This window comes from Rhinolophus sinicus, chromosome 17 (genome assembly GCF_057876585.1).
Source record: "Rhinolophus sinicus isolate RSI-liver-muscle chromosome 17, RSI-T2T, whole genome shotgun sequence".
NCBI lineage: Eukaryota > Metazoa > Chordata > Mammalia > Chiroptera > Rhinolophidae > Rhinolophus > Rhinolophus sinicus.
Genome location: NC_142517.1, coordinates 206,996,834 through 207,010,863, shown reverse-complemented (window position 1 = coordinate 207,010,863; position 14,030 = coordinate 206,996,834). Strand labels below are relative to the sequence as shown.

General features: G+C 42.7%; 1 protein-coding gene across 3 annotated transcripts in view; it reads right to left on the bottom strand.

The window, feature by feature from the left end:
• The window catches only part of DIS3L2 (DIS3 like 3'-5' exoribonuclease 2), a 299,279-nt gene that overhangs the window by 227,323 nt on the left and 57,926 nt on the right, over positions 1 to 14,030 (bottom strand). For all 3 annotated transcript variants that reach the window (XM_074314980.2, XM_074314986.2, XM_074314989.2), the window contains exon 5: positions 12,792 to 12,893. In XM_074314980.2, the coding sequence (XP_074171081.2) occupies positions 12,792 to 12,893 (102 nt within the window). The remainder of the gene's footprint in view (positions 1 to 12,791; positions 12,894 to 14,030) is intronic.

Sequence of the window (14,030 nt, the reverse complement as noted above, 5' to 3'; positions counted from 1 at the left end):
TTCTGCCACATCAACTTAGCTAAATAGATGACTTATTTTCTGCTGAAAGAACAGAATTTTCCTTTCAAATTAGTAAAAGTTAAAAAGCACTTCTGGCTTTTGCATTTGTTAAAGTAGTTTCCAAATATTAAGATATTGACTAAATCTCTTTATGGCTCCTAAACAAAGAAACAAAGAACAGATTTTGAAAGAAAGCTTCCCTGGATCCACTCAGGCCTAACAAGTAATAGAAATTTTCTGTATGTTCCACGAGGGCAACACCCTGTCTGTTATATTCAATGATATACTGTTCCCTTACCTGGTGCATCACACATGTCCAAAACAATATTTGTTGAATGAATCATCACATCAATGAATTAAGAGAAAAGGCGACACTGACATATAAGTGCCCTCCTTGCTTTAACTTATTTAATTATAAAAAAACACATTTTTAAACTACTTTTAAAATAATTAATGAAACTGACACCAATATATATTTCTAAGTTCTGTATAGCCTTAACAAAAGTACTCTGAAGATGGAAGTATGAAAAAAACCCAAATGCAAGACTTTTCTGACTCTGAGACTGTTTTTATTTATTGCTAGACACTGGCCCCTCGTGAGTTAAATTAATATGCTCTGGCCTGTTTAGAAATGAGTACACGAATAATGAAAAAGAAATACTACGGTTCAGTCCATCTTGCAAAGTAATCTATATCTGCGATCTACAGTGTTTACAGAGGCCTGGAAGAGTGCCTATCACAGAAGTTACTCAATAAAAGGTAGTTGCTATTTTTAACATCATCATATAGTGAGTTATTCATAATAAGCAACACCAATAATACCCAGAAGAAAAGATCAAATACCACTGGAAAGTGAACAGAGACACTATAACGGGCTCTATACCATGGGTGAGAAACATCTGAAGGTTTTTCAAGTCAGCAAAAAAGCAACCTCGAGTAACAATTGTGGAGATATCAAGGAAAGCCTTCCCAGAGGCAAAAAGCTGTGAATCCAGTTTTGAAAGATGAGTGGGGGGAGAGAGGGAGAGATACATGCAGAGAACTGCAAGCAAAGGAAACAGTGCGTGTGAAAACAAAATGGAGGCCTGCAGCTGCACAGGTGCATTCAAAGACCTCCAGCCCGTGGTGCCTAAAGCTAAGGGTACACTGAAGCTAAGAGAGAGGAGAGGGCTGGTCATGCAAGGCCTTTATGTCACGCAAAGGTACACAAATATGATTGATAGCAAAAAGCTAAAAGACTCCAATCTGACCTGATGTACTGAGAAGTAGGTGAGCTACAGCATCTAGGGCCACAGAGAAAACAGACTATCCTGGAACAAGTGGAATCTACAACCATACTTATTTAATTCTCTAAGCCAAAGGAAATTAAAATGGAAATGAATAAAAAACCATCTGCAACATTAATGAAGTAAAATTACAGAAGACATTTACAATCAACTTGGCCCATCTTTGATATTCAGAGGGGGAAGTTACATCCAGCTCCCATGTGCAAACATCCAGTAAACCTACTTAATCCATTGCTGTGTTTTCTCCTCCAACTGAAGTCATTTCTTAAGAAAACAAATTGCTGCTTCGTAAGATCACTGAAGTGAGTGAATTCACCCTGTGCGTTTTAGTCACAAAATTTTACATCAAAAGAAACGGTATCAGTCATTTTTCTCATGTTATTGGAAACACTCAAATTATTCAACAAGTATTTATTCCCCACCTACTAGATGCCAGTTACCAGGCAGCCAGATGCAAGTGAAAGAAGGAAACATTTTAAAATCACCTAGTTGCCAGACACTATTTACGTGATTACAGTTCATTAATCCTTACCAAAAAACTTACTCCCATAAACAGATGAAGCCTCTAAATCTCAGAGCCAGTCAGTACAAGGTCTACAATGTGGGCCCCAAGCTCACATTCTTTCCAGGATGCGATGAACATAAACGTAAATAAGGCACAACTCTTGCCCTCACCAGCTTAGAGCTGGGAGAAATACATATTTCTTCGAACATACAGTCCCTTTGCCTAAAATAGTCTCTTGTCTCCTGAATTTTCATGTGGCAAACTCTCCTGTCACATTAAGATTCAAATGTCATCTAGGCTAAGAAATGTGAACCAATTCCCTTGGGTACAGCTGTCCTCCCCCCTCCTGAGCCCTGGCATCTGTACTCAAATCTCAATTCAGGTCTACATCAAATAGCACTATGGCCGATTTCCGCACTGGGCTGCAAGTTGATCTAAGTGTGTCCATCTTTGCATCCCCAGGACCTAGTCCAGTGTCAGGCACAAAGTGGCCAATCAAAAAATGTTGAGTAAATGAATGGATGATGGAAACTACCCAAACAGAAGTGCCAGTTTAAATTGTGAATGTACATAAAGGCCTTTCTGGAAAAAGAGTGTAAGGAAAGAAAAGATGGCTTGGGGTAGGAGTTTGGGAAGTGTCTGCAACTCGAAGGAGGGGAGAGAGAAATCAACTAAGAACAAACCAAGAAGGAGAGAAACAGAACGAGGCCACCGAGTTAATGGGGCATTATTACAAAGAAGGTGGAAATCAATGGTCTTAAATCAGTGTAGGAAGCTCTAGGAAAATGAACACGAAGAAAACGACCAATGAAAATGGAAAGGACATCAGTGAGGACCATGAAAATAACAACTGCAGTAGAAGGGTGGGTTGGAAGCCAAACTTCAGACTCTACACCACTGTCAAGAAAGAGGCAGTGGTTCGGTCCTAAAATATGGCTACAAAGAGGGAAAAAACCAGAAGCATGAAAGAAAAGTCTGCACAAAACAAGGATTTATACATTTAGAGACATACACCCATGTCTAATTCTGCTAAGACACGGAAATCATTACTTCAAACCTCTGAAGCCCCAACAAGTTACACTGACTCTCTTCTAGGACTAGCTATAATGTCAGACACATGTCCCTCCCTTCTCTATGGTGCCAAAGTAATCTTTAATTTTGAAGAATAGACGTGTTAATTCCTTAATCATCCACATCAGTGCTTCTCAAAATGTAAACAAGGGATCTTGTTAAAATGCAGATTCTCATTCAGTGGGTCTTGGGAGATTCTGTGATGCTGCTGGTACATACATGACACTGTGAGTTGCAAGGATCCAGATCACCCCAAAAGGAACGCCACACCCAACGACACTGAGTACGTATTGGAGAGGATGGGCAGAAAGCACAAAGGCAACATACCCAGGCTGCCAAGGCCCGACCTCCTCACTGTCAAAAGATGACCAGGTCAAAAAACTAAAAAGACAACCAGATCTTACCCCAAAGGACCTGAGACTATGGTGTTTATAGACTGAAGACACTCCATCACAGTGCATTGCAAACGAGACCTCACTCCACCAATGGTTCCAGGAAAAGTGATGACCATACACCAAGGATTGTGACCGTACCGTAGCCAGCTCATCTTAGCATTCATGCAGCTAGATCTGGGTCTACGAGTCTACGATTGGCCTTTGCCGGTACCCAGTGAGAAGGAGACCCTGACCAGCTGACAAGGACCCGCCTCGGGCCACTACTCTTCCCTCAAAGCCTCAGTCCAGCTATGATAAGCAACTTTTAGGATACAGGCTGGACCAAGCTGCTTTCCATCAAGCCTTAGTTCCCTGTTCTTCATATGGTTACAACGCACTTTCCATTCAGACTCCATTTCTTCCAGAAATTTCTTTCCAGAAAGCATTCCTTGACGCTTTGCCAGGCAGCAGGGTACCCCTACATGCACTCCCATATCACCCCACGACTTTATCACTGCACCCACCACTCTGTATTGCTCCTGTACTGTACTGACTTTCTCAACCTGGCTCCTCAAGAAAATTAAGCCCTTATACACTAAGGCAGGGGTGTCCAAACTTGTTTCAACGTTTTTCACCAAGGGTCATCTGCGGTGAAATACACAAACAGCCAGGCCACTCACTCGAGGTGAAGTACGTATTGCCTCACCTGGTTTATTTAAGTAAACTAAATATATTTTTGGAATTTGCTGAGGGCCAATTAAAAATGGATTGCGGGCCGCAGTTGACCCGTGGGCCGCAGTTTGGACACCCCTGCACTAAGGCATCCATTATACATAATGAATTAACTTCTCTACTTTGCATCTAGAATGGCACTATTTAAGAATCATCTTTGGGAGAACTGAGAAAACAGTCACTCAAGTAATTTTCTATGTTCTGTGGTTTAGGTGCAGAACCGGATCCTGCCTATCTTCTCCCAGCCTCTATCCCTAAGGGATGGCATGATGCCTGCTTATAGCAAGCATTCAACAAAAGTCTAATGGAGGAGCTGCACGAGCGGACTGGCCCCGCCCCCTTGCTGACAGCCTATATTCTACACCATTGATGTCAATCATTCAGTCCATGTTCCTGACCATGAATTCACTTGCTGTTTGTAGCCTTAACACTCATCCCTTTAAACTGATCTTCTCTCACTTGCCTTGAGCACTGACATTCGCTGACCTACTGCTGTCCTCCTGTACCCCCTGACAATTTTTCCAGTGACACCAACAGGCCTGGTTTGGTACTTAAAAAGAACTGAGTGGAGAACGGCATCTCTTCTCTCTGACCACTGTAAGCACCTATGCATGCCACCTGCTGCTCAAGTCAGTGGCAAAAGAAAAGGCTTTAAGAACAAGGGAGGGGACCCTAGATAGGAAACTGAATGAAGCTGGAACAAGCAGTAGTAAGGAGAGAGCCTTACATGTCAGCACGTTAAGGTGGATAACACACTCCTGATTCAATTTCCCCTGCTTCCAAAAAATATTACTTCAACGTTAATCTGCAGAATCTATTTCTAATCTGATCGAAAAGGATCTAAGATGTTGATAAATACATCTAGAATTCTTAATAGGCTGTAAGTTCAGTGTTCACACATATTATTAGAGAAAATTCTAAAAAACAAAACACAGAATCCCATCAAGAGAGATAATAATCCACAGATAGAGACTCTAACCTTTTCTGATTCAAAATCCAAAGACTCCAGCACTACAAGCTTGAATTAATTACTGAGGTGGAGTTGAAACGGGAAGCCTTTTGCAGCACAGCTGCCATGCTGTTTAAGGATGAGGACGGGGGTTCGCAGCGGGGCTCACAGGGTTGCCTGGTAGGGCAGGAGGCGCAAGGTCCTTCATGAGGTCTAGCTATGCCTCTAGAACAGGGGTTGGCAAAACTACAGTTCACAGGCCCGATCCAGCTGTTTTTGTAAATAAAGTTTTCTTGGAACATAGCTGATTTCACGCTACAACAGCAGATCTAAGGACTTGTGACAGAACTGTATACCTTCAAAGCCTAAAACATTTACTATCTGGCCTTTTACAGAAAAACTCCCCCTTCAATTCTCGGCCTGAAATGTAGAAGTCACGCTAGTTTCCTCCGTCTCCCTTACCTCCTACCCCCAAACTCCATGTCCCATCTTACTACCCAGGCTTGTATTCCTCCCCTTGCAGTCTACATGACCGCTGTGACTCTTCCCATCTCTCACTCAGACTCTGTTAGGTAACTTTCTTGTCCGTCCCCCATCAGTTTTGCCCCTTTCTTTCATGTCCTCCACCCTCCCACCAGGCACACCTCAGAGGTACTGCAGGTTCGGTTCCAGGCCACCTCAGTACTGCTAAGTGTCACAATAAAGAAGACCATAAGCTTTTTGCTGGTGGAGGGTCTTGCCTTCCATTCATAAAAAACACAACATCTGTGAAGCACAATAAGCGAAGTGCATTAAAACAAGGTGTGCCTGTAGGCACATCTGGCCATGTCACCCCTCCTGAAAAGTCCTCAATGGCCCCCCAGTGCCAACACAACAACAGCTGCACAACTTCCCACAGTGTGGAGACATTTCCTGATGTGACTCCCCCACCTGCTACTTTATCTCCTACCTTACGTTTCAACCTCCACAACACTAACGGAGCATCTGTAGTCTTCCAAGTCTACCATGCTCCTCACCTTAGTTACCTAAATTCATAATACAGTTAGGCACATGCCCTAAATCAGTACTAGTTTTTGTAAAATATAGGATAAGGTATATCTACTGAAATTTTTAAAAACAAAACAAATTTAACAATAGCAGTAACAAGCAACAATATCACAACACTGCTATCAAGGATAAATTCTTTATGGTTTATAAATATTACCAAACAAACGCCAGTACAGTTCCCTCCTTGCCTTCCACTTAGAAAAACTGCACCATTATCTTAATTTGAAGATCAAAAAATTTACTTTGTCACACGCACTGTACTTTAAAGCAAGAGTTACAGAACTAAGGGTGATTCTAACAACCACTTAGAGCATTTTCAGGCACTTCCGAACTCTTTTTTCATTAGTAGGAATGAATTTGTAGGAAGTGATATACAAGCTTTTGCCTGATCTCCCTAAGGACCAACGGCATACAACTTTTCAGATGGCTAGTCAAGAATGCAATGTATAATTAATCCAGCGTGACAGTCATTCGTGTAGTTCACCAGATGTATCCTGTTCTCCCTGCTTGGAGACGCGCAGGACTAAACCTCTGGGCTATTTGTTGTTGAGTACGGCCAGGTGACTCGTTCTGGCCAGTGAGTTGTGAGCAGAACCGATGGAGTCGCTTCTGGAGAAAGCCATTTTAAATGTGGCCCTCAAGGGCTCTGTTTTCTTCTGCCACAGGAAAAGGGAATGACCCTGATGGCAGCTGTTCCATTCAGCCTGGCCTCTGGAGGGAGGATAATACAAAGCAAAGCCCTAGGTGATCCTGAAGGGCAAGGAGCATGAGCAAGAAATACGCCACGTCGTTCCACAGTATGACCTTACCTACCACACAACTGTCCAGCAATTCAAACACTTCAAAGAAATGCGCACTGGGACAGGAACATATTACGTCAACATTTTACATCACCATTTTATGTCTGCTGTGAGTAAATGCTGTCAGTGGTACATTCAAGAGCTGGCAATAGTAAATTTGAGTTATTATGTGATCTTGGCCAAAGGATGACTCTCAGCCCTCATTTCAAAGAAGGCTAATAGTAATTTCTGACATTTCTCGAACACTTATAAGATGCCAACATTGTTGTACGTACTTGATCTACATTAACTCCTTCCTTACAAAGAGCGTGAATTTCACCAAACTACCTCCATGGAGTTAAGGAGGAATGAATTAGTTTTCTAGCAAATAATCCTGAAATATTAATTGGGAGTTTCCCAGCACAAATAAGCTACTCTATCCTTAAATGATACATTCCTTATTTCAGACATTTCAATTTGAATTACAGAGATCTGAAGGCATGTTTAAAACAGGCAAGAACCTGAAGTATTTGATCCCAGAGCTGGCAATAATGAAGAAGAAAAGATGATTGTTAAAAATAGACTTGTGTATATAACAATTTGGGGAAAATCTGATCATGCAGGAGGTATATCCTACCTACCATACTGCTGTGGGTAGAAACTCCAAAGACCTTGCCCTCCATCATTAAGTACCTTCCAAGTCTTTTTTGGGCTTGCCATCCAGGCCAAGAAACCAAACAGTTCTAAGAAATCCTAATTCCACTGGAATTGAGAGCAATCCAAAATGATAGTGGTTATATAAGAGATCGGATTAAATATAATCTAGTATGATGGGTGCATATTTAAAGAAGAACTTGGAAGACAAAACTTTAAAACAATCACTTGAGGGGAAAGTTAGTTGTCAAAGGAAACAATTTACTGTACTAGACCAATTTCATGTGACCATAAGAAGGTTTGGAACAGCCATTGAAAGTGAGGGATTAAATGTGCACTTTGATTTTTTTTGTTGTTTGTTTAATTTAGAACAAGAGTAGTTACTCCTATCAGCACTTCCTTTATTCTTTCAAACTCAAGTTCCTTCTTTCTCTCTGTGCCAAATCTCTTCCAAAATACCCATCCATACTTCTGTTATACCCTTGCTGAAATATTAGTATCTCTGCATAAAAATAAGTTTTCTTAGTAACTGTATAACAGACATGTTAGAAAATACAGAATAACTATTCCTGCTTCTCCACCCTCCTTAATTCATGTGTGTAGACTTTGCTCTGTTGTAAATTAAGTGAAATAATCCTGTCCCCAGAGAAATTCGGACTTTAGCTAACCGAGTGCTTGATTGATTTGTTCCCACTCTATCCTATCAGTACAACACAGGTGCTCAGCAAACACTGGGGGATAAATGAAGCACATCTAGTTTTCCAGTGGGTGTCAATGTATCAAGTCACTTCCAGCCTGTCTGACTATATTTTTAAACATTCAGACAGAAATGTAGAAGCTAAGTTCCAATGAGTAGAAATTTCCCTTGAAATCCACCCCGACTCTTGAGCTAGTCACTTCTGTTTCACCCTGTTTCACCTGATTGAGTCTGATTTTAATGTGCTCCCATCGGCCTTCGCCACTGATTTTCTCTGGGCCGCTCACTATGGTTACATCAACTAAGCTGCGCACTCTAGCTCCCAGTCAAGCATGGTGGGCACTGTTTAAACCACCTCAGCTCCTCCTGTAGGAGTCCTTCACTTTTACCCACCTCCCAGATCCAAGATGCCAGAGCTGAACTCTGGGCTCCCAAGTCTCCTTTGTACAACAAAAGAGGCCCAGAATTCAGGTTTGGTCTTCTGCTTTGGTTTTGCTCCCATTACTGCTCTAGCCAGTTCTAGCTGAGGATCAAATCCTACCCTTGACTCCCAGCCCAGTGGCTGCTGCTACCAGTCTGCTTGTGATAAGACAGTCCCACATTTCTGGAATTAGAAGCCTATCCCACCTCCCACATGATAACTGCCTACCTCCCTCTGAATACCTGTGCTCCACGCCCCGTGGGTTTGGCACCTGCATGTAGGTAAGGCTGAGACGCAGTCCCCACACCTGGCCCCAGAATGCCGTGAGAAGCCTTCATGTTTCTCCAGTCTTAAGATGCAACCACTAGAATTCTAATTATTTTTTTCTAAATTGTTTATTTCTTAAAAATAATACTAGGCCTTTGGTCAATTCAACAGATAGACTCATCTTCTTTACCCATGATGGCAACTCAAAATATTACCTAATGCTAAAGCATGTATTACTATTGTTTGCACTTATGCCGATTTTGATGATACCTGACAATGTTTATCTAAAGATCAAATAACTGTCTTCTTTACGTCTCTGGACTAACAAATAGCAAAGAGATCGTGAAATGAGGAGATGTGACTCTGAATCCCAACTCTGTCACTCCCTCATTACATGTCCCCTAAGTATGTAAGACATGTAAGCGAAGCCTCAGGTTTCTCATTCACAAAACTGGGATAGAGGTGACGGGAAGCTAAACGATGCTGCGAGGCACTAAGTACAGCTCCCGGCACACAGGCAGCACTAAAACGTCAGCAGCCAGCAGCAGTACCCACCAGTTGACATATGCTTGTCCATAGTGTAAAGAACTGGAGTATTGAGAGAAGGAAAACAAGAGGATAAACTTTTCATAGTTAACAAAAGGATGAAGGACAGGTTGTTTAACAGTATGAGAGATGAACTTGACGGGAGAAAGGAAAGCCAAGGAAAAGGGAAGAGAACGAATACGCGAGAGAAAATCAAATAAATACTGCAAAGAGCAGTATTCCGTGAGCATCTCTGCCAAATGGGGCCACGGACGTTGGTCTTCCCGGGGGTGGGACCTGGAGAACAGGAATCCCCTGCTTCTGCCAGCGTCTGGGACAGCTGGTTGAGAGACTGCAGCACTCAGGCAGTGGCATGGCAGGGAGAGTGAGCCATATTCCATAGGTGCCTCCCTGGAAGGGGAGATTCTCACAATCCTCTCTTGCCAAATCATTCTTAGCCCAAATCACTCTCATCCTAAAGCAAAGCAAACCCTCTCTCCTGCTTCATTCTCATCCTTCAAACCTTAGTTCAAATGTAACCTCCTCTAGGAAACCTTCCCCAATTCACTCAGGTCGAGTTTGAGGCTTCCATAACAATATGTATTTCTCTTTCTATCCTGCAAACCATACTACCATTGTTCCCCGTCGCCTTCACATCTGGCCTACGAGCGCCTGAAGAGCAAAGCTCGTAACCTCTTCGAGTCTCTACCTCCAGCACGTAGCACAGCGTAGGGCGTGCGGAGGATGAGCAGACTGGGTGCTCTGCATTGCTCCAGGCAGAAACATCAGATTCGTGGCTCCTAACCTCTTGGGGGACATGTCCCCAGCTTTGAAAACCTGAAGAAAGTCATAGACCCTCCGCCTAGAAAAATACACACACACACACACACACACACACACACACACACACGAAAAGAGCATTAAGCTAAAAGTCAAAAGATCTGGATTCTGCTACCTCCCTGGTTCTGTCAAAAACTCCAAGTGCTCAAACAAGTCACTTAATTTCCCAATTGACAAAGTGCAGAAACTATTATTTGCCCCCCATTATCCTTCATTAGATGTCTATAATAATAAGAAGAAAAATACATATATACTAAAAATCTGGAAGATTCTGAGATTAAAATTGTTATATAGGAGCAAATTATTTTTTATTATTGCCTCACAGCTTGATACTTTTACGGCTATCTGTTTTGCCAAAAAACATGCTGTGAAATAAATTGACTGTTTACTACAACAGCTAAAAGAACTGTTGTCTTCCTAAAACCCCAGAGGCCCTGTTATTTACATACCCAAGAGGGGTGAGCACAACAAGTATAAAGAAGTGAAGATGAACAATCCAATTAATTCACATTTGCTCATAGCACTGACTACAGATTCCTTTGACAACAATATGCTTTTGTGCGAACGAACCTGTAATACAATCGGCCAGTATGCTTTGGGATGTTTATAGTCTACACGCCAGGGATTCTTGATGACAGCCTGAATATTCTCCGCTCTGTAGTCTGATCCTATCACCAACCGCTGTCACAGGTGGGCTGCCATCAACAGAACTCCCCGCTTCACAATGGGAAGCTGTGAAATACTCACTCTAGTGAGTCCTCAGAGACACAGCTAATGGGGCTGACTTGAAGCTCAAAAGCAATTGCCAGGCAGCCGCTGTGAAGACCTCTAGGAGCCCCACAGAAACAGCAATAAGGGACAAACCCTGGGCCACCTCCACACCTCAGAGGGCCCAGCACACACCGCGGCCGTCCTCGGTCATCGCCCACACTCTACCAGCACCTCAGAGGTAGGGTCCTCCTGGCCAGTCTAGACCTTTCTCTGGATCCATGCCAGTACTTTACAGACAGTAACTGTAAACTAGAAAAACAACAAGCGTACGTGTGTAGCCTGAATGTTTGACTGTGGGAATGCTATAAGAATTTCTGCAAATTTTTATCTGCTTAACTAGTTCCAGTGACCTAGGAATCCACAAAATTAGACCTTTTGGGAAAAATTACAACTTTGCTGTTGACTCTTAAAGCAGGTATAGGTTTTTGTCTACAAGCAAAGGCACCAAGGCAGAAGCAAGAATGCCCGAGTACTAAACCTGTCCTTCTAGAACTCAACAACAAACACCTTCACCTTCTGGGTACCCACCCCCATCTTCTTAGTCTTCCTGCCCAATGCAAGAGGGCTTCTGACAAAACCAGGAAGAATGTGCTTGCTGGTCTTAAATTCAAATGGGTGAAAAATGGGGGAAATAACTGATGTATCCATTCATACCCTTGTTTACTGTAGCCACCCCCTACCTCGGTCAAGGGCAGCGAGGATGCCAGGCAGCTTGGCCTTGCTCTTTACGCAAGCTTTGCAGAGTTCCACACGTGCTCTACTGTATGCCCTCCATTCCCACTCTTTCACAGTCAGCCCTTCATACCTGTTCTGGTTAGCGGTAGACTCACCGACTTGCTAACGGCTCTTCCGTTTCTTTCAACCCTACCCATGATCACCCTTAAAGTCAAAGGAAGCCACCATCTTTCTTGTCTTCCTTTGGCCCATTGTCCTATAATGTGCTCTTTGCTCCATCAATGACCTCTAGCAATAGTTCCTTTGGTTTGACATGGCCCTAATGCATCCCTCTCATCCACGTGGCCCTGGTAAACACTGTGCTAGATGATGCTTTAAGAAAAGAGGAAGTAAACTAAATCAGTCTGTGTTCCTAGGACCCGGAGCCAACCCTTAGCTGTGCTTTCAAGGAATCAACGGGAGGAGACTATACCCAGAACTGGCAGGAACATGGGCGTGGGCTGCTCTGGGTTAGGATAATTCACTCTTATAAAACACTCTGCACTTCACTTCACAGCATTTATCAAAATTCTCCTCAACTCTGTATAAATGTGATTGGTATCTGTCTCTCCCTACCTGCAGTTCCCACCAGACTAACAGCTCTGTGAGGGTAAGAACTACGTCATCTTGACCATGACTGGTTTCCCTGTGCCCTACAAATCCCTGGCACAGAGGTCTACCTCAATTCTCTAGCCCTGTCACATAAAAAAGAGTTTAACCGATGCCTCAACAAAGCTCTGGTATAAGGTCACCCTTCCCACATTTCTGGGCAAACTAATAAAAAGAACTAGCACTTCTTGAGCTGTTACCATTGATCAGGCACCATTCTAAGATTTTTACAGGTATTCTCATTTAATGCTCATGACAAACCGATGAGGTAGGTACTGTGATTATTCCCATTTCACGGATGAGGCAATTGAGGCACAGAGAAGTCATATCATTTACAAGGTGTATGACAGGGAAGACAGACAGTTCACAGGGGAGAAAGCAAGGAGAACAGCTCACATAGTTCTGTGTCTGCTCACCAGATGCTTCTACTCCCAAGCATTCTGTGCCCTTTGGGATCCATAACTGCATCCTTTATGATGCTTACTGATGCACCCTGGAATGCAAAAAGGCCCTGAGAAGTCTATAATTAGAAAAGGAAAATTCGACTCACCTTCCATTGCTCCTCTGGAAGCAGCTTCACGACCACCAGATCCCCATTCAAGGCTCTATTACGAGCAACGACCCCGTCAATAAAAATGTCTCGATCACCATCCTATGTTGAAGAAAGAAAACAGTCAGCGCCCCAAGGTTTGGAACCAGAAATTACTTCCTTCGTTTAAAAACGGGAGACTCTACAATGTGCCCACTAACTTCACAGGAACACTCGTACATACCGTAGCCACAGGAAGACCTAGAGAGAGTCAGTCTCTTTGCAACGAATAGAAATGCTGATGGACATGGAACAGCAGATAAAAAGAATGCTAAAAATGAATCACCAAATAAGAGAAGATCTGCTACGGGCAGGCTTAAAACAAACAAAAACACATAAAGCAAAAAAACTGGGATTGCATGCTTTCATAACTGAAATAAGAAAGAAGTACGTTATCCTTAGGTTATCCTTTTTTGTTTTAAATAAAATGAACCATGATCTCTTTTCTACATAAGCTGATTTTTCTTTTTTTAAAATAAGGGTAAGGATGAGAAATAGAAGGTTTGCAAGAAAACAGAGCAACAACATAGAATGCCCCAAGAAAACCAACTGAGAGCCGGAGCAGCAACCAGCCCTGGAATGTAAGTTCTCTAAGAGGAAACCAGCAAAATCATACTCCCCCCAGGAAAGCAGCAGAGAAAGCAAACTGTGGTCGTTTTTATGGAGACCTACGTGGAAGGCAAAGAAGAAAAGGACAGGGACGTAAAGTGAGATGCATGGAGCATTCTCTGAGCCCACGTCTCGCACCACTTAGGAGCGGGTGAATTCCCAACTGTCAACACAACAAGGCACGGACATCTGCATCCTCGATCACAAACAACCTCCTTCATGCAGTGTAGCCCCCGTGAACTCCCCAGGTATCAGCTGCTAAACTTAAATTCATGCTAGAATCTTCCTATTAAGGCAAATTACTCCACAAAAACACTTACTTGGAAAAGACAGCTAAGCAAAAGCATGACTTCAACAGCAAGGTTCCATAACAAAGTGAAGGATTTTCAAACTGTTTCATCAACAAACGTGCAAACATGCACTCTTTATCCTTTCATCCTTCCAAAAATTTATACGATATGCTTCTTTTCAGAAGATGACAGAAGTAAAATGTTACTTTTTCTTAAAGGAGGTAATGGCAAACAGGCTTGGAAACGCAAACTTTTCTAACAGGCATTTGATATAAAATACATTTAACACTCAACAGACTGC